At 37.0% G+C, this 26,054-nt stretch overlaps 1 protein-coding gene across 4 annotated transcripts in view; it reads left to right on the forward strand.

Moving 5' to 3' along the window:
* Spag16 (sperm associated antigen 16) overlaps nt 1–26,054 on the forward strand; it is an 871,964-nt gene that overhangs the window by 38,265 nt on the left and 807,645 nt on the right. For all 4 annotated transcript variants that reach the window (XM_021171958.2, XM_029483611.1, XM_029483612.1 and 1 more), the window contains exons 6-8: nt 5,215–5,322; nt 7,953–8,070; nt 19,403–19,469. In XM_021171958.2, the coding sequence (XP_021027617.1) occupies nt 5,215–5,322; nt 7,953–8,070; nt 19,403–19,469 (293 nt within the window). The remainder of the gene's footprint in view (nt 1–5,214; nt 5,323–7,952; nt 8,071–19,402; nt 19,470–26,054) is intronic.

Raw genomic sequence — 26,054 nt, forward strand, 5'->3', positions numbered from 1 at the left:
AAGAGCCCCAAATATGTGATGGAGAAATACTAAGAACCCAAACATAAGTGTACTCTTCTTAAAACAAAACAAAACAAAACAAAACACTTTATTACCTTCTACCAAAGAGTACAGGACTAAAGAAAGTTAAAATTAAATGGCAATTAATATGGAGGAAAAAAAAGGTGCTTTCTTAAAGGGCCCTGATTTTGAGTACAAAATTTACTTCTATAAAAGGTCAAAGAGTGTCCAGCTGTAAGAAGACCCATTTAATCTAATGACTTTTAGAAACAAACACTGTGAAAATAAAGATAATAACGAAGCCAATAAAATTTCATGCTTTAGTGTTTAGGTAATTGCTTGTTAAATTAAGAAGGTATTATTTTTTTCTGGACATGGCTATATCCCTTCCTTTTGCAGTTAAAAATATAATGAAGTTTTTCTTCTATCTGGCTGAATTCCATTTGGTCCTTCAAGAATTATTCCAATATTAATTTTTGTGGGTCAGTGTAATTCATTTATCAGCAACTGAAGATAATGAAATACTTGGTAATTATATAATTATTGTTATCAGTGAGAAAAATATGTGGCAAGGCTGGTCTGCTCTGGTTGGTGCAAGTAAACACATATTTCTATGTTCTGTCTTGACAAGTTATGATGATGATGTAATTTAACAACTTCATTACCAAATATCCATCCCCAAGTAATTGCTTAAATTTATTATAAGATTGCTTTACTGGGACTCTTAACTTAAGAATGATTTTAAGACCGTGATACTAAATCACATTCATGATGCATTGAAAAATTGAGTTTCATATTATGCTAAGAATACACATGTCTTAATATTATGTAGTTGAATTATAGATGGGTAAGTTCCAGTGTCCTAAAATGGGGAGGTTTGATAATTATTGTAGCATCTCATTAAGACAAGGCATCTATGAATATTCTCTGTGATACACAAGTTTAAATAGACAGTTTCACAGAATAGCTCTTCATTGTACATGAACAGAATCTCAGTGTTTGCTGTCTGTGTTAATAAACGTTTTTTTTTTTTTCTCTTAGCACAAAGATGTTGTACTAATGTGATGAGCAGATATGATGAATTTAAAATATTAATTGTTCACATGAATATTTTATCCTGTTCTTTATTCCAACTTCTATTTCCTTTTATTTAGCAGACAGGCAGCAGGAAGGTCATAATAAGAGAAGCATCAGCATGAAATGAATTTAAATTGTTTTACTGAGTAGACTTCATTTGTGCAAACAGAGAGCAAGTCCCTGAAAAGCAATTTAATGGTCAGAAAAACTTTAAAGTCTAATACTTCAGTCAATTCCTATGCTTTATTTCCTGGGATGAGCAAAGATAGGTTTCTAAATGTGTATTGAAAAGTGAGGTGCGGTAATGCTTCACATTTCTGATTCTGGTGAGGGGCCTTTGCAGTATTCAGTCTTCCAAGCATTCTTGAACCCATTGAGAATTTACATTTCAAATAGGAGAAATAAAGAATATATTTATGTAATTAATTGAGTGACTAAGAACAAGACTGTTTCAATGGACTGTTTAAAATATACTTTAATGAATGTTAATTTTTAAAATTTGTTTTAATTTTATCTTATGTGTAGGGGTATTTTTCTTACATATATGTCTGTGCACTGTACCAATGGACTCCAAAAGAGGGCCTTAGAACCTCTGGAATTGTTGTAATGAATGGTGGTTAGCGATCATCTGGTAACAAACCCAATTTCTTTGCAAGAGCAGTGTTCTCTTAACTGCCAAGCCATCTTTCCATGCCCATGTTTATTTTCATAAAGATGGACAATATTAATTGTATACTCATATCTTTGGACAATTAGAAGCAATGTAAGTACCTATTGCCACACACCTTATTTTGGAAGACAAGTCTCTTAGAAGATCTGAGTATATATAACTCATCTGTTATGCTAAGTATTAATTATGTTTTGATCATGAAGATTGCAGTGGAAGTCTATGAGAAAGAGCTGGTAGGTGAGTTCAGAATCCCAGCCATCCTAGTTGTCCAGCTGGCCTTACTCAATATTAGTGATTTCAAAATTTGCCCAATTTTGGGTGTTCTTGTACTTTCCTTGACCACAGTTCATATGATTGTGAACAGTAGCCTTTGGATATTTGTGTGTGAGTGTGTATGTATGTGTTTGTGTGTGTATATGTAAGGCAAGAAGCCATTTTACTAAGTGGGCACACTCTGAGGCCTATTACACATGTATTTTGCAGTTGCTAACTCTGATATATTCATAGTTCTTATAACTCCAAAGGTTGCATTGCTATGTAGAAATTTTCTATGGCTTGTTGCTGGAAATATTAAAAATCGAATTGTTATGTTCTTGTCCTAGTGCTGCCAACTCTCTGCCCTGGTGGCCTGGCTGGCCATGAACTGGCAAGCAATGACCGACCTGTTTTTAATCTCATAGAGACTCTGACTCAGAACGCCACAATCTCTCCACCCAGGTTGCTAGGTTCCCACTGGTGGGCCGGCCCTCTGCTTCAAATCCCCCACGGTCTTGGTGGTGCACCTCAGGCAAACCCACGCTTTGCTGCTGTACCTTTCTCTCCTGAATCCATATGAGCTTCCACGTGAAGGAAAACACAACACAAATTAGTTCAGAAACAATGGTAACTCAATCCCTGGCCACAACAACTAAAACCTAATCTTGTAAGCTTTATTAAAATCTGATTCCTCTGGAGAGAGAATACTTGTGGATCCGCCATAATACCTGGAAACTCTAGCAGCTACATCTTATCCCTCTGCTATCGTCATTCCTAAAGGACTAACTCTGCTGCTTCCTCTCTTCCTCCATCTAACCTGGAAATAATACCTACTTGTTCAGTGATTGACTCCTTTATTCATTAGGGGATTGGTTCACCAGAAGCCACCTGAGTATGTGACTCATTCCTCCTTCCAGACAGCCTCTCCCAGGAGAGTGGAATTAACATAACAATACAAGTAGCACAGACCCATCCACAACAATGGCCAATGTCATCTCTTTATCATACTAAAACTATTTTATCCAGAGTTGAACCCATTTATTGCTTAATTATAAAGATTTAACACAAGAATTTTAAATTGAATTTGTTTTCTGATATTTCCATTCATGGATATAGTACCTTCTTCCTCTTTTTGAGAGCAATTCCTTATATGAACATTTTTTCATGATTTTAATATGAAGTAAAATAAGGTTTTGCCTGTGTGCATTCTTACATTTCACAACAAAATCCCACCACAATCATTTACTTTACCCTCTCTCTGCTTCCTCATACTATATTTTCACCTACTACTCACTGGGGTAGTGTGAAAACCAGGATGTGGTTTTGTGCATAAAAGACAGAGTTGTAAGCCTCTAGGATGTATGATTTGAGCAAGTTACATGTGTAGCCACCAGCTGGAAATAAGGATGTCCTTTTGTTTTGAAGAGTATCTACAAGGTAGCCGCTGGTGGGCTTACCTAGCAACACCACTGCATCACCTGGCAACATAGCAAAACCATGTCCTAAGATCCCCAAAGTCCCTGGCAACATAGCAAAACCATGTCCTAAGGTTGAGTAACAAGGAGGAAGCCAGCCAAGTGCCAACATTACACTTATCTTGGCTTCCTGACTGTAAATGCAACATGAGCAGCTGCCCTTCTGTCCTGATGCTACAACTTTCCCGCTGTGGTGACTGACATCTAATAGTGCGGCACAATAAGTTCCCCATCTTTAAACTGTTTTGTCATAGCTAAAAATGAGGAAAGCAACTGATGACTTCTTGGGTTTTGCGATATCTTCTTGTAGCCAGTATCACACATATTTGTGCACATGGTCGAAAGCTGTAAAATAAATTAATACTCAATTATTGTTCATCAGATAGGATACAGATATGAACATTTGAATCATAATTTACTGTGCATACCCCAAAGTTGGCATGAATATGAAGTTGAAGTTTGGGTGGAAGATGATCATTGTTAGTGTTGTGTTTATTGGAAAGTGCTTACTTATTTTATGTGTGATGCGAACTCAAAATTTCTTAGTAAAGATCAATAAAGCTTATCCAAAAAGGAATGGAAAGATTAGGAAGAAGAAACTTAGATTCATTAACTCTTTGACCACACACCACCTATAATTTTGTTTGATGGCCAGAAGTCCTACTGATCAACATATGTTCCATCAGGAACCTGGAGACCTAACCCACAAACTTCCTCGGCAGTGCCCCAGACACTGTTGCTTACACAATCTTCTGATATAGCTTACCCCTGAGGCTCATCTGTGTGCATGTATGTGAATTTATGTGAATCTCAGTTTTGCAATATTTGTGACACATAAAAGTATATTTCCTCCCTTCAGATCCTAATGTAGTGTGTCTGCTATCCAGGTCAGTTCATTTTTTTTTCAGAGTGAGAAAAGCTCAAGGAAGCAGCATGTTGTTAGCTACCCAATATAGATAGAATGCATTGTTGCTCATTCTAAACCATCCTTTACTGACACTAGCCTATAACTGTAGTGAGTGACATACTCCAGTTAATACATCATACAGAGCTCCACTTTAAACAGAATTTGCATTCTTGTTCTATTCAAAGGTTTGCATGTCTGTTCAGTATAGGAATAGTTCTATTTTGAGTAAATTACAAGTATGCTCACACTTTAATAGTTAATTTTTTATTGAGAATTCATACATGTGATTAATTTCTCACAAAGATATATATGTATATAATTATAGTTATCTGATCCTCTGTGTGTATATATTTCTCATCTAACAAAACAAAATTTTATATTTTTAGAATTTCTGTGCTTTCCAATCTATCAGAAGTAAATGATCCAATATATAATTTGTCCTAAAAAGTGGAGTAAGCTCCCTTCTTTTATTTCTAATTATTGTGAATTATTCTGTTTTATATGTATTTTAAATTTGTAAGCCAAAATTCTCTTTGACAATAAATGTGCACTGTGTACACATATATTTCAAGCAAATCTTCAAGCTTGATTTAAAATTATTAAGCATAAACGACTCACATTTCTGAAGTCCAGGCTTTGTCCTTTCATGTCTCAGTGATGTAGAGTAAAACCCCCACCCCCATGCCTAAAATGTTGGGCTCTCAGGAGAGTACCACATCTTCTATGCTACTCAGTTACTGACTTACTCACCGTTTAACTCAACACTAAGTGCCTTTCTCAGGAGGGGAAGAACAGTGGTTTTGAAAGTTGCTTGCATTGGTGTTTTTCAGAAAGGCCAAAGAAGAGCTACTGAGCACTCAGAAGGAACGGGACTTCCATCGCATGCATCATAAGCGCATAGTGCAAGAAAAGAACAAGCTCATTGCTGACCTCAAAGGGTGAGATGCTCATGTGCATTGACTAGAGTAGGGCTGTTGAAATGAACTTGTTCCTTAAAGTTTATTGGGTAGGAAGTTTAGGTCCTTGAATTGAAACCATATTCACTCTATTATAGTGTGTGATTGAGAAGTTAAACAAAAATATGAGAAAATGTACTCTATTGTTGCTTTGTCATTCAAGACACAGCCTTGGTAGTCTGATATGAGCAGAGGACCTCAAGGGTGTATTTTTAAGTGAGGCGAATTGTGAAGAGTGAATAAACTTGTGGAGTGATCTCCTCAGGGTGCCAATGTGAAACAGAGTGCTACAGAGTATAGAGCAGCAGCACTGATCATGGAAGAACATGCAACATTATTGAAGCTATTTTAGAAGGCTTTATTCTTACTCAGAATTCCTCCTTCATTAGCTTCCTTCAATTCTTTTTCTGTAAAGCAAGAAATCAGTTTTCTAGCCCTTAAATAAAATGATCTTTTGTTTGTTCTATGATAATACCATATAACAAAACATTCTGTGTTGACAAGGATATTAAAAATATATTATCCATTATTATAGTGCTTAACCAATATAAACACTAGATATTTATGTTTAAATATATATCACACCCACTAAATATGTAATTAAAAAGGGCATACTGAACTAGCTATTTTTATCAATGCTACTATATAATATTGGGCAAGAAGCAATTTAGGGATTGTAAGGCTTGTTCTGGTTTATAGATTCATGCTGTCATGCCTGGGCAGGCATGGAAGCAGAGCTAGAATGCTGGCTCGTCGTATTAATCTCAAGTTAGAGATTAGAGAGTGAACAAGAAGTGGAACCAGAGCAAAGCAACCTCTTGGCTTTACCAGTGACTGACTGTTTCTAGTTAATCTCAACCTCCTGAAGATTCCTTTGCCTTCCCCAACATCAATATCTGGAGCCCAAGTGTGGGAGTTCTTGAAACTATGAATAACATTTTGCACTTGAACTCTAGGATTCTGCCCATGTCCTTTATGAACTCCTGTCTCATAGTACAGAATAAATTTTTTTGAACTCGCCATGTTTCCACAATAAGTAATACTTCCAGTACTGTTGAAAAGTCCCAACAGGTTTGGAATCAAGGCAATCTCTTTACTGTGAGGCTTCATAAAATCAAAACACAATTTATAATATATAATGATATAGAGTAAACCATCTCATCCCAAAAGGGAGGAATGGTGATATATAACAAAGCAAACTGAAATCCAGTAGGGCAAAAGACAAACCCCGCATGCACATGTCTGGTATCTGGGGCTTGTGATGGGATTTGCTCTATTACAAGCGCCTTGAGTAGCTCCAGCCTTGGCGGTCTGCCACCTGCAGCACATGTAGCTTCTCCTGGCTATGGGAATCATTCTTTGCCTATAAATTTCCTCAGTAGATATCCCTCAGTTTTGACATGTCCAACATCTTAAGACTTCTATTGCAATGTAGACTTAACCATATTTTTATTCAGAGAATGAATATATATATATAAGATAATACATATAATACTGCTCACCAATGGAACGAAATACAGCTCCCAGTGTATGATACAGAATAACTTGAAAAACTGCTGAGTGAAAGAGAAGAGCTTCTAGTGAGAAAATATTCTATGGCACCAAAAGCACAACCCCAGAGTTTGCTGGGGTGTTACAAGTGCTACTATATTTTGATAATATATGTTCTTAGTGGATAGATATATTAATCCAAATGGATAACTTTGACACTTGGGATCTATATATTTTACTTCATATAATGTATTCTTCAGTAAAAACTAAAGCATAGTTTGAAGACGTTTTCCAATTAAACAGAATGTTGAAGGTACTTCTATCATATAGTAAGTAGTATTATCTTCTGTGAGACATCCAACTACTTCTAGCATTAGAGAAATGTTTCCCCACTGAAAAGCTAAAAGGACCTGAGTGCTATTCACAGTACCCATATCAGGCAGCCAATAAGTACACGTAGCTCTTGTTACAGGGTATTGACACCCTCTCCTGATCTCTTTGGGCACCTGCACATATGCAATATATGGTCACAGAAACATAGGGTCAAATTGAAACTATACTTTTATACTTAGTTTTCTTAATATGAAGTTAATGAAACATGGTTTTTTTTTTTTTTTTTTTTTTTTGAGAATTGCAAGTTGATGTTAAGTTTTGTGAAACAAGGTCTCATGCATCCCAGACTGGTCTTGAACTGTGTGGCTGAGACTGGCCTTGAACTTCTGATCCTCCTGCCCCTGCCTCCTGAGTGTTGGGATTACAGGCACATAATACTCTTCTGCCTGGAAATTATACCTTTTAAATGTGAAAGAACTGCAGCAGTCCTCTGAGTACATACTCGAGTACAAAAAAAAAAAAAAAAGTGCTGCTGTGAAATTGGAAAGTATGGAAAAAATATAGTTTCCTGTGTTTATCCCTAAGCCAAGGTAGATGAAATTGCACAGGAAATAACCCTCTGAGCTTCTGGGCTCTGGTATGTTGACCTTTACATGACTATTCATTTTTATTCATAAGCACACAAAGATGGGATGAAAGAAGAAAATAAAGGATTAGATGTTAGATGGAAATCACTGCTGTAGCTATTTTACACTTCCGGATGATGCAACTGGCCTTTCATTTTATAGGCTGAAACTGCATTATGCATCATACGAACCAACTATTAGGGTGTTACATGAGAAGCATCATGCTTTACTGAAGGAGAAAATGCTGACCTCTTTGGAAAGAGATCGAGCTGTTGGAAAGGTAAGGAAAGAGGCAGTCAAAGCTACCTGGAAACCATTTGTAATCATTTGTTGTTTATTGTGTGTGTGCATGTGTGTGTGTGTATGTGTGTGTGTGTGTACCTATGTGTGTTTGTGTGTATGGATGTATGTGCTCAAGGGTGTGTTTATGCATATGGAGGCCAGGTACATATGTATGCATATGCAGGCCATCATGTGTTATTCTCCGACATGCTATCTACCTCCTTTGAGACAGGGTCTCTCATTGGACTGAAGCTCACCAATTGTGCCAGACTGCCTGATCTACGAGTCCCAGGGATTTTCTTGCCTCTATATCTCAAGTTTGGGGATCACAAGTATGTGTCACCATATTGGGCCTTTGTATGTGGGGCCAAGCAGCTTACCAACTGAGCGGTTGCTCCAACCCTTAGAATTCATTTTTATGAGTAAATTCATGGTTTTGTTTTTGAGTTAAGTTTTAAAACATTGTCCAGCAATTTGCATATATAATTTATTTGGAAACATGATAAAAATAATCTATTAACAGCTCATTCTGATTATTAATGAATTAATTAGCATGTATCTGAAACATAAAATCATATCTTACTAAAGTACAGTTAGAAGAAAATATCCAGCCATTGTAGTAAAAACAATCAACAGAATGGTTAAAATGTGAGCTTTGAAACCTATCCATGGGGCTGGAAAGATGGCTCAGTGGTTAAGAGCACTGACTGCCTTTCCTGAGGTCATGAGTTCAATTATCAGAAAACACATGGTGGCTCACAACCATCTGTAATGGGATCAGGTGCCCTTTTCTGGTGTATCTGAAGAGAACAACAGTATGCTCATATACATAAAATAAATAAATAAATCTTTAAAAAAATAGAGAGAAAGCTATCCACATCAGCATACTTAGGTAAAACATAGATTTTGAGAATGAAAGCTGGTCAAATTATGCATGCTCCAAGGACCTAAAATGTTGGACACTCATAGTTATCAAAGAGTGACATGGGACAGTGGCTATAAGTTTTCTCTATCCCACCAATTGGTCTTAATGATTCAGGGTCTCAAACGTATGCAAAGTAGAAGCAAGTCTTTTTTTTTTTTAATTAGGTATTTTCCTCAATTACATTTCCAATGCTATCCCCCAAATCCCCCATATCCCCCCCCCCACTCCCCTACCCACCCATTCCCACTTTTTGGCCCTGGCGTTCCCCTGTACTGGGGCATATAAAGTTTGCATGTCCAATGGGCCTCTCTTTCCAGTGATGGCCGAATAGGCCATCTTTTGATACATATGCAGCTAGAGTCAAGAGCTCCGGGGTACTGGCTAGTTCATAATGTTGTTCCACCTATAGGGTTGCAGATCCCTTTAACTCCTTGGGTACTTTCTCTAGCTACTCCATTGGGGGCCCTGTGATCCATCCAATAGCTGACTGTGAGCATCCACTTCTGTGTTTGCTAGGCCTCAGATTAGTCTCACAAGAGACAGCTATATCAGGGTCCTTTCAGCAAAGTCTTGCTAGTGTATGCAATGGTGTCAGCATTTGGAGGCTGATTATGGGATGGATCCCCGGATATGGCAGTCTCTAGATGGTCCATCCTTTTGTCTCAGTCCAAAGATGCAAATCTTATCAAGAGCTATTACAGTATAATGAGACACAGAGAAAGATTAATAGAAACTCTCAGAGAATGTGGGGTTTCCAAGAGTGGAAAAAAATCTATTGAACTTCCTTTGATTGTATCTTTTTATAGGGCATTATTAGAAACTTGACAGAGGCTGAGCTACTCTACTGAGTTTGGTTAATTTTCTGGATTATCATAGGCCAAAGTAATGAACAGTCCACAAGCTCTATGCATGTCCCTGATCTCACCTGGGGATGGTGGTATGCTATTTGTGTGCTGCTCATCTAGTAGAGGTAGTAGGAGAGCACCTCTATTCATTTTTGAGTTTAGATGTGTTAGTAATTGACCTTGGCTCTCTGCTAGCTGTTGGCTATTTGGCCAGCTTCTCTACCTCAGACCTTGCCCATGTCTTGCTGACTTTTAATTATACTGATTTCTCTGACTTTGTTAGTTGCTGACATAGACTGCTAATCATCAGTCATTGGTTGGTGTTGCTGTCTTTGACACTGAAGGTGTCCTAAGACTTCATTACACTGAGATCTTTTTCTCACAGCGACCAAGAAGTACCTGCAGACTCTTGGTTACCTCTTTGTCTAGGGGATGGTGTAGGTCTCGTTCTTGAAATGTGTCCTTATTTACAACTTAGACTGTTTGAGCGGCCATGTAAAAAACAAGAATCTGTAATAAGCAATAGTACCCAGCACGAGTTTCACAATAGACCAGCTGGCTGTGGTCTATTGTCACTGACATTGCTTTCTAGACCCAGTTTGTCAACATTAGGTCCATGTTGCTTTTAACCAGTGGCATTAAATCTTTTAATTGCATTTTTGATGAGTTTCTACAGTGATGGTAGGGAATGATTAAATCAAAATTTGAAATCAAGCCCTATAGGAGTTCTCTATGGGAAAGGCTTACCTTGCCTGCCCCATGCTATTCTGTATTCATTAGTCTAATGTCAATTGCCACACCTTCTGCATATTCTAGAAGGCTAAGGCCTTTGCTTTGGATTATCTCTAGAAAAAAAAAAAACATTGTCTCTAGGAATGACTTGCCTATAATCTCTTTTCAAATTACTTTATTTACCATGATGAAATCATCTGATATTTTGATTTTTCGTGAAATTTTTAGAAACTACTTTTATCTGAGTAGCATCATAAACATGGGATTCAATATCAACCATATTTCTAATCCATTCATCTGTTGTTACAGACCTTGACTTAAAAGCCTAATTATGATTTTGCATTCCAGATTAACATTTACAAAAGCCAAAGATTCAATTAGTATTTGCCTGACTTCTGAATGTGCTAATATTTTATTTATAGCTGAAGTCAATTTTTGCAAAAAAAAAAAAAAATCAGTGAAGGCTTCCTTTTGGGCCTTACTATAATTTTAGTTAAATGACTCAAATTTCTTTCCTTATTGTTCAATTCCTTGTCCCAAGCATTTAAAGATGCTAAAAAAAAGTAGTTCCAAGGTGTGATCATCACATTCAAGCTGCCTTTGAAACTCAGCATATTCACCTTCATATTGCAATTGATCTTGGGAAATAGTAATACGTCTAGCCCTACTTTGTTTTATGGCCCTAGCTTCCTCTTTCCACCATGTTTGACATTGTAACTAAGGACTAGCTTCCAAAATTGCTCTTGCCAAAGCCCTTCGAATTTGAGGATAATTTTGTTTTGAGTTGCCCATGGATTTAATATCTACTTCCCAGAGGGTGAATGCATGCCATAATCTCAAATCTAATATATCTCTAGAATTCCATTTAACGTTTTCATAACTTTGGGGGTGCCTGTCATCTCCTGGTAAGTTTTTCATAGTAACTGGATAAACTAATGTTGGTTTTCTAACAACCTTGGGCCACCACTCTTCAGTTTCATCATGTGGGAGTGTGGTAGGTTGTTGTTTAAATTGCCTTGTCTGTGACTATTTTTTTAAATTTTCATTTGTAAGTCTTAAAAAGCTTGTATCTTATGTAACCATTTTTTATACTTTGGCACAAAAAGTATAAGGCTATTATTAAAGATACCATATGGATTACTAGACTGATAGCAATTATAATTGATATTATATTAATCTCTGCTTCTATTTTCAAGTCATCTAAAGTAGCACTGTACAGGGTTCTAATATCTTGTATTATGGTATTTTCAATCCGTAGCTTCTCTTTGAGGACTTCCGAGGTGACTTATCAAATCTGATGGCTTCTTAGCTTATCCATATCTCACGTAATTTCTCTGTCCTTGTGGTTGTGCCCCACATTGGCTGCCAAATGTTGTTTTGTTACAAAATCTCAGTCATTCAATTTTACCAATGAAGACTTCAGAGTCAGATGCTGGGGAGAAAGCCTGCTGTGTGACACTTTCACAAGGGTCACATATCAGATATCCTGCATATCAGATATTTACAACACAATTCATAACGGTAGCAAAATTACAGATATGAAGTAGCAACAAAAATAATTTTATAGCTATGGATAACTACAATATGAAGAACTGTATTAAAGGGTCACAGCATTAAAAAATTGCAATCATTGCTTTAGAGACTTATCTTCTGCGTCAAAAGCCCTTAGAGGTCAGATATATTACTAATAAGTAGTAGTAGTTAGTAGTAGTAGCAGTCCTTAAAATAATATTGCTTGGAAATTTCTCTCAAGTATATATTTAGTACTCTTACTTATTGGTTGAATTTTCTTTATTCATAGTGAGTAACACTCTTTCCTTCTACAGAAAGTTCTTGTTTTTGTATAGGCCTAGGGCTTTGGGGAGGAACTGTTGGCATAGAATTTAAGAAAAGGAAAAGAAAGCAAAATGTTGATATGCTGCATTAAAATGCATGGCAGTTTGTTAAAGAATGTATGACTGACTATGCTTAATATTCTTTTGTTGCTTTTTGCACATTTTTTTCCTTTTGTCCAAACTCAGAAGCTACAAAAGCTCTCATGATGGCAATACAACTCATATATTATTATTAAAATTGTAAAAAGTAATGTTATTTTTGTCTCTTCATTGAAATGCTTAGCCTTTAAAATATAAAACATCACCCTTTCAGTACCTTTTATATTTAGATTTTAATTTTCTGTTCTTGAATATTTGCATTATATTGCAAGTACTATTGAATAAAATATGTGTTCTAATCATTGGAAATATCATCACGTGTATGTCAATCTCTAAAAGCTTGACATCCTTGATTATTTTCACATAAATAGCGGTAAGTAAAGTATTAGTTCCTTCTTTCATCCTTTTGATAAAATGCCGGAGAAAAGGAAATTAAGGCTGAAAGGTTTTGGTTCATTTTGAGGACAGAGTGCATCACATAAGGGACATTATGGAACAGGGGTATGAGGTAGCTGCTAACTTGAGATGCACATTCGGGAAGCTGAGGCTGATGCCTGCTCATTCTCAGCTTTCTTCTTCATTTTTATTCAGTCAAAGACTGAATAAACTCTACTGGAGTAGAGTTGCCTGTATACATTCAACATGAGGCTTTCCTCCTTAGTTCTTCCTGTAAATGGATTCATAGGTATATTCAGAATGTCCTTCTACAGTGATTCTAAATCCAATTAAGTCAACAATGAAGACTGATGCGTGCAAGTTGCTTACTCTACACCTGGGTCCTTGATTTCTACTTCTGTAACTTGAGCAGAATTGAGTGTCAGAGCCAAGTTATATACCTGGATACATTTTTCTGTCCCTTGTCTCTAACATGATGGTGGTTCATAAGCTGGTCAAAGGGCCATGTTGAGGACACTTCAGACACACATACACTCTTTGGTTTTCACACCTAATCATTGCTTAATTAGAAAAATATAGGAATTGGGAGTGAAGTTCTGAATCTAAGAGTCTGTAAATCAGTTCTGTTAACATTTAGGTCTTTTATATTTTCTTCTGTTTTCTCACATAGTAAATAGAGAGGAACCACTTGCCTTTAAGACTAATATGCTCTGAAGTGAAAACATGACTACAAGTTAAAATAATATTAGGAGTCAGGTTTTAATTTTTTTATATCATGACACAGATTCACAGCAAACTTTATTTACTGTGGAAAAGTGGTTTTATTTGTCTTTTAACCCATACTCTTGCTGAAGACAATAGATAGTCTATCTGCTAGAAATCATATGGATCCTTCTGGGTTAAAACAGCCTATTTAAGTTTAGCACAGGATGTGTAAAAATTTTATTAAGTGCTTAGCAGAAATTCTGTCTTAAATTTCTTAATTTTTATAAATATGAAGTCTACTTGCCATTTTCTGTCCGTACTTTCTGGTGTTATATGTCGGCCTTAGCCAGTTTTTAAAGTTGATGTTCCTTTGAAGGAACCATGGAACCTTCCTTACTTTATGGTGTCTGTTTTAGTGCTATGTTTCTGGTCTAGTATTTTAAATGTTACCATTCCTGGGGCTTGAGAAATAGCTCAGTAGTTAAGAGCACTTGTTACTCACATAGTTGTGAATAACATGGTAGTTCACAACTATCCATTAATCTAGTTTTTGGGGATGTGATGCCATCTTTTGACGGAGATGGGCAGCAGGCCAATGGGGGTGAACATATAAACATTAAGACAAAACACTAATACACATTAAATAAACCTGAAATAAAATTAAACACTAACAGTTCTACGTACCTCTATTGAAGTATGATGAGGATTGGATGTAGAGTTTTTAAGCATGATCTGAAATGCCTATAGCTTTACAGCATAATACAAATTGTAAAATGTCTGTACAGCATGTAATATACAAGGCTATTCCTGAGGAAGCAGAAGTGTATATATTGTATTCGATCAATTTCAAGCTATGTGATATGTTTTTCCTCTCCTTCAAGTCAAACCACCTTTCTCTGATTGCTCCTTTCTTAGGCTCTGTCTCTTTGTACTTTTTTGTTCTATTGCAGGGGGCTATATTTTTGTATAATTATTCACTGGAAACCATGTCATGCCCCTATTTGTCTCAACAATATCCACACCCATTCTTACACACTACCTTCTAATGTTTTCTTTTGATTTTAAAATAGAATACAAAATTTTAAAATATTTTCTGATGGAAATGTTAGAGTTTATTTCTTGATATTAAAAATGGAGCAGTTAGGATTTAGAGTCAGCTTTCCTCTCTTAGCTGCTGTTCAAAGCTGAAGACTAATTACAGTTTGAGAAAATCATATTTAAATAGATTCACTAAGAACAAAGTTGATACCAGGCATCTGATGCCTTTTTCAGGATTGTTTTATAGATTCAAAATCCAATATTCTTGGGATATCTTCTATACGATACATGATTACTCACACCAACACATTTTATTCAAACCCAAAATGGGTCAAATGATTGAATTCGCTTACACAATAATGTGCTTAACACAGTTCAAGAATGGTTCTGAGAGTATCTAATGTCTATACTAAGAAGCAGATAATTTATAATTTGTTGAACTCAATTTACTAAGTGGCGAAAGATTGCCAAAAATTATTCTGTTACTGTCTTGGAACTAATTATCTTAGTCCCCAAATTAGGGAAGAATCTACAGTTTTAGTCATAAACATTTTCTTGGAAAGTAAGCCATGCCTTCAGGGGCTAAAACTTTCTTAGCCAAAATTTCCAAGGTATTTTAATTTGAAAGACAGAAACCAATCTGCTGCCAATAAAGCTTTTCTTGTTAAAGCCTAGTCCTCAGGTTTATCCTGACTGTGGTCACTGGTTAATCTTCTGACCTAAACCTATTACTATGTCATGAAGCCACAGAATTCATTCATTCAAAATATCTGTATAATGAAAATATAATTAAGTATATGTAACATTTACCAGTGATTTATCAGAGAGGGTAGATCACATGTATGCTTATCTTTAAATGTAAAGTTTATTCCATATATCCTGAGGTTTCACTTCCAACTCCTACCTTAAGGATGTGAGTTAAAAGCAGCAGAACCTCCTGCTTGCTAAGGGAACCCTGGTCATCAGATCCTCAGATCCTTATCTTAGTGAGCATTTAACTTACTATGTTTTCTTCAAAGATATATAATAACTGCATATTAAATGGGAAGAATTTATAATCTTTCAAATGAAAAAAGTCCTTGGGAATTTCATACACGAGTACTGTACTAGGATCATTTCCATCTCCCCCCTGCTGCAGATTATCCCATGTCCCCCAGTTCTTTCTCATGGTCAGACTTCTGCTTTGATTGTGATTGTTGCATGCACACTGGAAAGAGTTGCAATTATAAATGCAGCCTATTAAGTCCATTTAGTGTTGTTTGTATGTAAATTCATTTAGGATTGGCCACTTGGGGTTGGGAAACCTATCAAGGGCTCATCTCTGAAAGCTAGCTATTCTCCCACTCTCAGGAGCTGTTCATTGCCTGTCTAGCTTTCTATCTCAGGGTGGGGACTTTGAGATTTGCCCCATCCATGAGGATAGGGGTGACTCTCAGAATTTAGACAATTTATGCTATTCAATTTGTAATCTTAAAGAATGAAAGTACACATTTACTAGATAAAAATCCAGTAAGCATTTAAATTCCTTTGGTACATTATAAACATTAAAATGAATTTTAAAAATTTACATAAAACTTAAAAATAGACTAAGGTATTTGGCAACGAAAATTTCTCTTTAAGTTTTATAAAGTTGTTATAAAACTAACAACTTTATAATTCTAGTTTTTAGTTTTGAAAGTATTTGGGAAATATTTTCATAATTTTCGAAAAATTCCATAACTCACAAAATCCAAAATGCATTTGGTTTGTAAGTGCATAGGTATGATGGTTAATAGTCATTTTGCACTTGAAGGTATTTAGGGTTGCTGTGGAAACACATGCTTGGGCAGGTCTGTGAAAGTATTTCCAGAAAAGTTCAACTGAAACCAGAGTAATAATACCATGGCTTGGAGTCCAGGACTGGATGAAAAGAAGACAGCAAGCTGAGCGCCAGAATTTGTCTCTGCTTCCTGAATATATATACAACGTTGTTAGCTCTCCCCAGGCACCTGCCATCAGATCTTTCTACCATGAGGGACTGGACCCTCAAACTGCAAGATGAAGCCAGCATTCTCCATTCTGTAAGTTGCTTTGTCACTTAGTTGTCAAAGCAGCAGCAAAGTAACAATGCAGATAATTGGTACTGAAAAGTGAGGGCCATTGCTGTGATAAACCTGAGGATGCGGTTCCTAGCAGACTGTAGGACTAGTTTCTGTGAATGATGTGGAAGTGGTTGGAACTCTGGGCCAGAACATTCCAAGAATGTCAAAAGTAGAGCTTAATACATCTTTCCAGTAGCTGGTAAAGAAGATAAGCATACTGGAAAAAAAAGCAAATAATGGAGGCCAGCTAAGGATACTTAAGAGGACTGAGCTAGATGCAAGTGATGCAGGTAATTCTGGGAAAGAGTCTGCTGAGCTCTTGTTCCTGCATATGAGAGAGGTTAAATGAAAATTAACCTCTTAGGCTCTTACTAATAGAATAAGGTATTTGGCAAAGAAAATCTCTCTTTAATAATTATAGATGATATCTGCTCTCACCTTGTCTGTAGCTTTAAATTCATCCTCCCCATTCCTTTCCTTAACAGTTTTCAGTGGAGATTGTTGCAATGTTAGAGACAACAGGACTGTATGAAGGAGAAGCTATCAGCACAGCGTAGGGCAGAGCTCACCTAAGAGAAGCTGTGTGTTCTGTAGACAGCCAGACTTGACTGTGGAACTGCCTAGTTCCACTGGAGTGCATGTATTTCCAGCAATGGCTCTAAAGCTAAAAGCTTTTAGTAGCCAAGTATCTAGAACATAACTGAGTCACGTTTCTTTTTCTGAGACTCTGTTAACAGAGTCTGCTGGGAAGAGGGGATCACAACTGAGAATGTCTCCATAAAACTGACTTACAGGCAAGTCTGTGGGATATCTTCTTGAGTCAGCATTGATGTGGGAAGGTCCAATTCACTGTGTGTTGTTATCACCTCTTGGTAGGCGGTCCTGGCAAGAAAGGAAGCTTAGCAAAACATGAAGAGCAAGCCAATAAGCAGTATTATTCCATGCCCTCTTCTTCAGTTCCTGGTTTCAGGTTACTGCTTTTGAGTTCCTGATCCAAGTTCCCTCCAGGTTGGACAATAAGCTGCTAGCTGAAATAAATCTTTTACTCTGTAGTTCGTTTTTGATCATGGTGTTTACTCCATTAATAGAAACCTACCTAATATTCTATCCAGAAAGAATTCCTGGTGTTCTAGTCTGTAACAGTTTGACCAGAAGATTAAATAATGTAGAATTTCTATAATTCAAACTAAAAAAATTAAATTTCTCTGGTCTTAAATTATAAAGATATCCAGTGAGTAATGGGGGTGTAATAGGCTAATTTCACATAGAAGAATCCCAAATAGCATAAGTGGACAATCTTTCTCTCAAGGAGGTAGAACTCAACAATTCAGCAGTTACATGTTGGGTGTACTTAAAGAATTGCTTCCAAATCCACAGTAGATCCAGGGGAAAAGGGACACCACACTTCACTGTAGTGAAGAAATCTGGCAAACTTCCTCTGCAAGATACCAAGGTTAACTCATCATCTTAGGCTGTGTTGAAGACAAGTACCTGTGAGTTATGTGTGCCTTCCTAAATCCCTAATTCTAGTTTAGCCATGGGGGAAAGGAAGCATTCACACTCATGTGCATCCTGTGGGCTACTTCATGTATGTAGGGTGCTTCACAGCCACCCTTGAAAGTACTTCACAACCAGTGCTTCTCAACTACTCAGGGCCATTAGCAAATGGGAGCATTTCTGAAATGTATTATTCCAGAGGAGGCGGAGGGGACATAGTGACTCAATGTAAGGTAATATTGTGCATGAACTCGAGGGGCATAAATGAAAAACAAACCAGTGAACGTTACTACATGGTAATATATTAACATTGTGTTATTACTTGTAAAAATGTGTGCCTGGGTGTGGGACACACTGTATTGCCCAGCACTGTATCAATCACTATCTCCACTGATTACAGTTCACCTGGTATTTATTTTATTTTATTTTTTAGATTTAGATGTACTGGTATCTAGTTATAGTTGAGAAATACATACATTTGTATGTAATTAAATTGAAGGTATTTTATGTTTGGGTAATTATGTACAGTAAAGAATGAGACAGCTTTAAAGGTTGAATATTAAATTTGATTCTGTGATTCAGAGAATGTAGGTAAAGGCATGCTACACAGCCAACAAATGTTCTTAATTTTAAGATATGGTTAAGAAAACAGAGGATATCTATGTAATAAATAATTATTATGGGCATAAATGTAGTTAAGCATATTTTTGTTCCTGGATAATACTTACTCCACAGTTTGTAGATATAAGTACAAATTGCCATAGTTAATAGTCATAAAGATAACTTGTGAGGAAATTTAAGCAGAGGAAAGCCCTCTCTCAAAGTAGAACTGAACAGTTGTAAAGTCTTTAAAGCACAATTTTGTGAGCCATTGTGTGTTTGGTGGGAATTGAACTCAGAACCTCTGGACGTAGAGTCAATACTTTTAACTGCTGTGAGATACACACTTCAAATACTTTGTATGGTGGATTAGTGGTTGCATGTGGAATTGAATTTTAATTAAAACAATGCTTTCTGTTAAAGTTTATGTTCAATGTTTTATAACTTAAAGGCATGGATACAAGAACAATTAATATTTTTTGATATTTTGCAATCAATTTTTAAATGTTGCATTTTATTTAACATTTTAGAATTAAATTACTTTATAATGCCACATGTTTGCATTATTTGCTTTTAGATTTCTGGGCTTCAAGCAACACTGAAGAACATAGACATAGGACATATTCAGGTCCCTGTAATCCAAGGTAAGACATAATGTTTACTAATACTGACTTGATAATATTTCAACCTGACCTATGACCAGCTTTCTAGATATATTTAAGAGGGGATAATGGTTATCGAATCTTATTTGTAAATAAACAGATCAATAAAAATTCTAGATGTGATACAATAGACATTTAGTTTAAACCAAACTATGTTTGAGGAGAGACTCCTGGTCAGAGCGAGATGGGACTTCCTGGTGACAGAGTAGCCTTCTTTCCTTATATCAAAATATAACTAAAGTGTGGATGAAGCAGCATATTTGGGGCATTGGCAAACATACAGTTCAGGTCAAGAAGACAAATGACATACAGAAAAATGCAGACTGAGTTCCACAATCAACCATGGGATCATGCCTAAGAAACCTTCCAAACCAATCCTCATAGAGATGGATGCCTAGAACATGTCAGCCTAGATGAAATGAAAAGGGCAATTCAGAGTTGCTAAAATGACTGGGATCTATAGACAATGCTACAGAGGAGTTAGAATGAAGAGTGTCTGCTCCTGCGAGGGAGCTGAATGATGTTCTAAGGTGATGTCAGGGCTACTTGTATACTGGAGACTTGCAGAAAGGGAGATTTCTCGAGTACTAGAAAGAGACTAGACATTTTTCATGTCAATCCTCATAGGAGATACTGTAAGGCTAGCTTTGCCTGCTAGCAGGGCATTATTGTGCATCTTTAACATCATGATAACATTCAGCATCCCATATTTGCCCTATAGCATGAAAGACAAAGCTCACAAGGGTTCATAGGAGACTGAGGTTAGAGCAGGATTCTTACCAAGTTAGTGGCCCAGGTAAACTTAGGGCTTTACATAAATTTAACTAAAACACCGTAAAATTAATCCTTGAACTGCAAATTGATCAGCCAAAAATTAAACTGCTTTCTTAATTAAAAATCATCACCCTTCGGATGAAGCCAGTTGAACAGAATCTCTACAGTGTGTCATTCCTCTGCCCAGTTCATAACTTAGCATTGGACTATTATACAAATATAGGACTCACAGTCAAGCCAAGAAGTTTTAATTGGAAGCCAACCCTAAATTCCTTCAGATATTGAATTTAACAGGTAAAAAATGCTGAAGGAGCATTTGTGATACTATTTTCAAGGACCTAAGACAAAATATATCAGTAAGTGAACATACAGGAATGTCAGCAGGAAATGGAAATAACTCTACACACACACACACACATACACACACAGACACACATACACCCCACACCACTTGTATAGATACAGGAAAAAATTGAAATTATATGACTGGAAATGTAACAATGTTATATAAAACATCCAAAAGTGGTATCATTTAGTCATCTTTTAATATATATTTGTTAAAATATACTGAGCAATACATTTTAAATTAAGTATCACTTAACTTGAATTACTTGTTTTAAAAATGGTAAAGAGGAGGCTCTAAGATTTAGGAAAATGCTAGAATTAGAATTTTTCTGATAAATGCCCTAACATTTTTAGAGGCCTATTCATTATATTTGATTAATAAAGTGTTAAAAGTAACATTCTTATGTTTAAACTCTTCTTTTCCTTGAATTTGCAGTTTCTTTCTATATATATTTATGTTGTCATGCTTGCCTTAGTTATTACATTTTATTATTCTTGGTATAAGGCAGTAAATTGAATACAAATTTTTTATTGTAGTTTTTTGTAGTTTTGTAGTTTTTGTAGGTTTTTTTTTTGTAGTTTTGTAGTTTTTGGGTTTCTCTGTGTAGCCCTGGCTGTCCTGGAACTCACTCTGTAGACCAGGCTGGCCTCGAACTCAGAAATCTGCCTGCCTCAGCCTACCAAGTAATAGGATTAAAGGCATGCACTACCACTGCCTGACTGAATACAAGATTTATGTGTGTATTTATGTATCTACTTATTTATTTATTTTGAGATAATGCTTCTCTACATATACCTGACTGTCCTGGAACTCACTGCATAGATCAGGCTGGCTTTGACTCACAAATATCTGCCAGTCTCTGCCTCCAGTGTGCTTAGATTAAAGGCATGCACCGGTCATGCCCAGCCCCCAACCATTTATTTCTAAACCGTTCAATGAGGGCTTATCCATATATTATGATTTATGATAAGGAATTAAAAAATCTACTAACTGCACATTTGAGATGCTCAGTAATATGGAAATTATGGAAAAAATTACTTTAGAACCCCATAGAGGAAATAAGTATCATGTAGAGAGCAAACTACTGCCTGGTTTAGTACTGCAGATGAACAGAACACAGTACTCCTTATCATATTCCTCACTCAACAGCTCAGGGTACTCCTTACATCATGCAGGTTTACTAATGAGTGTTTTCTATGTTATTTTTGTTGCTGTTCAGAATTGTTCTATGAGATGCTCACTTCTTACATTGGCACATGGACAATATAGTCTATTTTTGAAAGATGTAATATTACCTTTTAAATAGTGTTTCTAGAACACTGTGGGCTTTTTTTTTTTTCTGACTTTCAGTTACATGTGTGATTGGCCTCTGCAATTTTGCTTGAGGGTCTCTTCGTATCTTAAATATTTTTTAAATCATCCATCTGGAATAAATATCTTCAGTAGCACTTTTCAGATAAGTAATTTGTTCTTACACTTGTGTTTGTTCTGTAGTGGAGTTGGAGATTGGCAATGTTGGGTGTTAATAGTTTAAGTTAGAGAGAAGAATTTGCAAATTTATCCCAGGACCTGAGCATGTTCAGTTAACATTGGTTAAATGTGTATCTATAGAAAGGATACTTGGTGAACTTAGCATGAGAAGGAACAACAAATCAAATTTCTACAAATGAATATTGCTTGTTCACTTGTTTTAAAGGCCTTAACTTGAAATCATAGTTTGCTTAAAATGTTCATTATAGCCATATAGATTTTTTCCATATTTTTATTGGTTATTTTATTTATTTGCATTTCAAATGTTAACCCCTTCCTATTTTCTCTCCACAACCTCCTTATCCCCTCCCCCAACCCTTGCCTCTATGAGGGTGCTCCACCACCTGCCTACCCACTCTCACACAGCACCCTAGCATTCCCCTATGCTGTGTCATAGAGCCTCCACAGGACCAAGGGCCTCCCCTCCCACTGATGTCAGATAAGACCATCCTCTGCTACATATGCAAGTGGAGCCATGGATCTCTCCATGTGTACTCTGTGATTGGTGGTTTAGTTCCTGGGGCCTTGGGGGGGGGTCTGGTTTGTTGGTATTGTTGTTCTTCATAAACTCCTTTAGCTCCTTCAGTTCTTGCCCTAAATTCTCCATTGGGGACCCCACACTCAGGCCAATGTTTGGCTGCATACATCTGCATCTGTATTGGTCAGGCTCTGATAGAGCCTCTCAGGGGACAGCTATACCAGGCTTCTGTAGCAAGCTCTTGGCATCACCAATAGTGTCTGGGTTTAGTGTCTGCATGTGGGATGGATCACCAGGTGGGGCAGTCTCTGGATGGCCTTTCCTTTAGTCTCTGCTCTATTCTTTGTTCCTGTATTTCCTTTTGACAGGAGGAATTCTGGGTTATTAATTTTGAGCTGGGTGGTTGGCCCCATGCCTCAACCAGGGCCGTGCCTTTCTACAGGTTCAAGCTCACCTTTGTTGTGTATTTCGTCTAATGCCCTTTCTTTTGGGTCCTGGGAACCTTTTGGGTCTCTGGCATCTGGGACTTTCTAGTGGCTACCCCAAGTTCCCTCTCCCCCATGCTCCACACTTCCTTTCAAATTCCTGACCCTCTTACTTCTCCCCCTCTCCTCCCCAAACCTGTGCCTCTTTCCCCCTTTCCCCCTTCCCCTCCTCCCTCCTTCCCCAAACCTCTCTCCCTCAATCTCCTGAGATTATTTTCTTCCTGCTTCTAAGTAGGATTGTAGTATCCACACTTTGGTGTGGTCTTCCTTCTTCTTGGTTTTCATAAGGTCTGTGAGTTTTATCGTGGGTATTCTGAGCTTTTTTTTTTTTTTTTTGCTTTTGGCTAATATCCATTTATCAGTGAGTACATACCATGTGTGTTCTTTTGTGACTGGGCTACCTCACTCAGGATATCTTCAAGTTCCATCCATTGGCCTGCAAATTTCATGAAGTCATTGATTTTAATAGCTGAGTAGTACTCCATTGTGCAAATGTACCACATTTTCTGTATCTATTCCTCTGTTGAGGGATATCTGAGTTCTTTCCAGCTTCTGGCTATTATAAATAAGGTTTCTATGAGCATAGTGGAGCATGACAAATGGGGAACAGAACTAAACAGAATTCTCAACTGAGGAACCTTGAATGGCTGAGAAGCACTTAAAGAAATGTTCAACATTCTTAGTCATCAGGGAAATGAAAATCAAAATGACCCCAAGACTCCACCTCACACTAGTCAGAATGGCTAAGATGGAAAACTCAGATGACAGCATTCCCCTACACTGGGGCATCAATCCTTCTCAGGACTAAACACGTCTCCTCCCATTGATGTCCAACAAAGCCATCCTCTGCTACATATGCATCTGGACCCACTGGTCCCTCCATGTGTACTCATTGGTTGGTGGTTTAGTTCCTGGGAGCTTTGGGGATACGAGTTGATTCATATTGTTGTTCTTTCTATGGGGTTGCATTCTTAGGCAAATGGATGGAACTAGAAAATATAATCCCGAGTAAGGTAACCCAATCACAAAAGAGCACACATGGTATATACTCACTGATATGCTTGGAGCACCCAAAGTACAATTCACAGACCAAATGAAGCTCAAGAAGGAAGACCAAAGTATGTATACTTCTGGTTTTCTTAGAAGGTGGAGCAAAATACCTATGGGAAGAGATACAGAGACAGAGTATGGAGCTTCATGTGGTCTTAATGCTGTGTAAAATCTGCTCAGATTCCTGCAAGTGTCTGTTTCAGAACTTGCTGTGTCTTCTTTCTTCAATCTCCATCTGTATAAATATCACTGCACCAGTTCTTTTCTCATATATAATGCTAGTGACCTTCAGAGTATCATTGGCAGTTACATGAATTAATGAGTGTAATACTTTTGTGACAGCAGCAGTCATTCGGTAAAAGATAAATCATTATTACCTTAAAATTGTCATCATCTTGAATGCTGTAATCTTTGGGAAGTAAAGACAGTAAAAAAGATGTGGGGTGAAAATCTCTCCATGTTGCAAAGGGCCTGTAACTGCTATTCTCCTTAACATGCTCCTGAGACTTGGGCTCCATTGTCTTTGGGACCCTGATATGCAGACTTGCTAAAGGAGGATAGAGACTCGAGTCTTTAGTGCTTGGTGATAGACATTCTAGTCTGTGTTATCATGTGGTCATTTTAAATATTTTATCTTTTCTCAAGAACTGTACAGGTTAGCAGACTCAGGTTAGGAAAGAAATACCAGCTGCACGTACCTCCTTGCTCTTGCCATCTATAGTTTCTGTAACCACAGGGTGAGGCACCCTCTTAATCTTAACATGCAGAGGCAGAGGCAGGGGGATTGCAAGTTCTATGCTGGCATGGACTACATGGCAAGGTAATTAGTAAAACTAACAAACAGAACTAACCAACCAACAACCACCCATATATATGATGGTCGCTTCAGAAAGATGTTTTTGTTTTTGTTTTGTTTTGTTTTGTTTTTCGAGACAGGGTTTCTCTGTATAGCCTTGGCTGTCCTGAAACTCACTTGTAGACCAGGCTGGCCTCAAACTCAGAAATCTGCCTGCCTCTGCCTCCTGAGTGCTGGGATTAAAGGCATGCGCCACCCTGCCCAGCCCATAAAGATATTTTAATGTAAAAATATTATTCATTTGGCCATACCACTCCTTTGTTGCCTTAGCTCTTCTATTAGCCCTCTTCTGTTGCCCCAATTCTGCTGCCATGTCACTTCAATCTATGTTCTCTCTCTCCATTTCTCTCTCTCTCTTCTTGTCTATCTGTCTTTCTCTCTCTGCTCTCTTTCTTACCCAGAAAACTTAAGAAAGACATGGGATGTTTGTCTTTCTTAGTCTGTCTTATTTAGCTAAATATGATAATTTCCAGTTCCATCCAATGTAATATGAATCTCTGCTACTTTCCTACTCCCCATTTGCTTACTGCTAGATAACTAGGTTGAATCACACATTTGGTTGTTGTAACTAAAGCTGCAGTCAGCATGGATGTGCAGCTACCTATAGTACTTATTTAGATTCTACTGGGAGAGGTATGGAATCATTTGGTAGTTCTACTTTTTTACTTTTGAAGAACCTTTCACATGGATTAGTATACAGTCTGGAATAATCTACATTCATCTACATTTCCACTAAAGATATGTAAGACTTACTTTTCCCTATATCTTCATCCATATTTGTTGATTTTTCACCCATATAGCCATTCCCACTAGGAAATGGTGGAATCTCAGTGTAGTTTGGATTTGGATTTTACTGATGGCCATGGAGTTGAAGATTTTTTTTTTTTTAATATTTGCTGATCATCTGTACTGAGTCTTTTGAGAACATTTCACTTCATTCATCCATTTATTTATTGAATAACTGTTTACTTTTTAATAAAATTTTGAACTCTATATTCTAGATAGTACATGGCTGATGTCTCCTTTCTGTGTGTTCACTGTGGCTTCC

This window comes from Mus caroli, chromosome 1, assembly GCF_900094665.2.
Source record: "Mus caroli chromosome 1, CAROLI_EIJ_v1.1, whole genome shotgun sequence".
NCBI classification, from domain to species: Eukaryota; Metazoa; Chordata; class Mammalia; order Rodentia; family Muridae; genus Mus; species Mus caroli.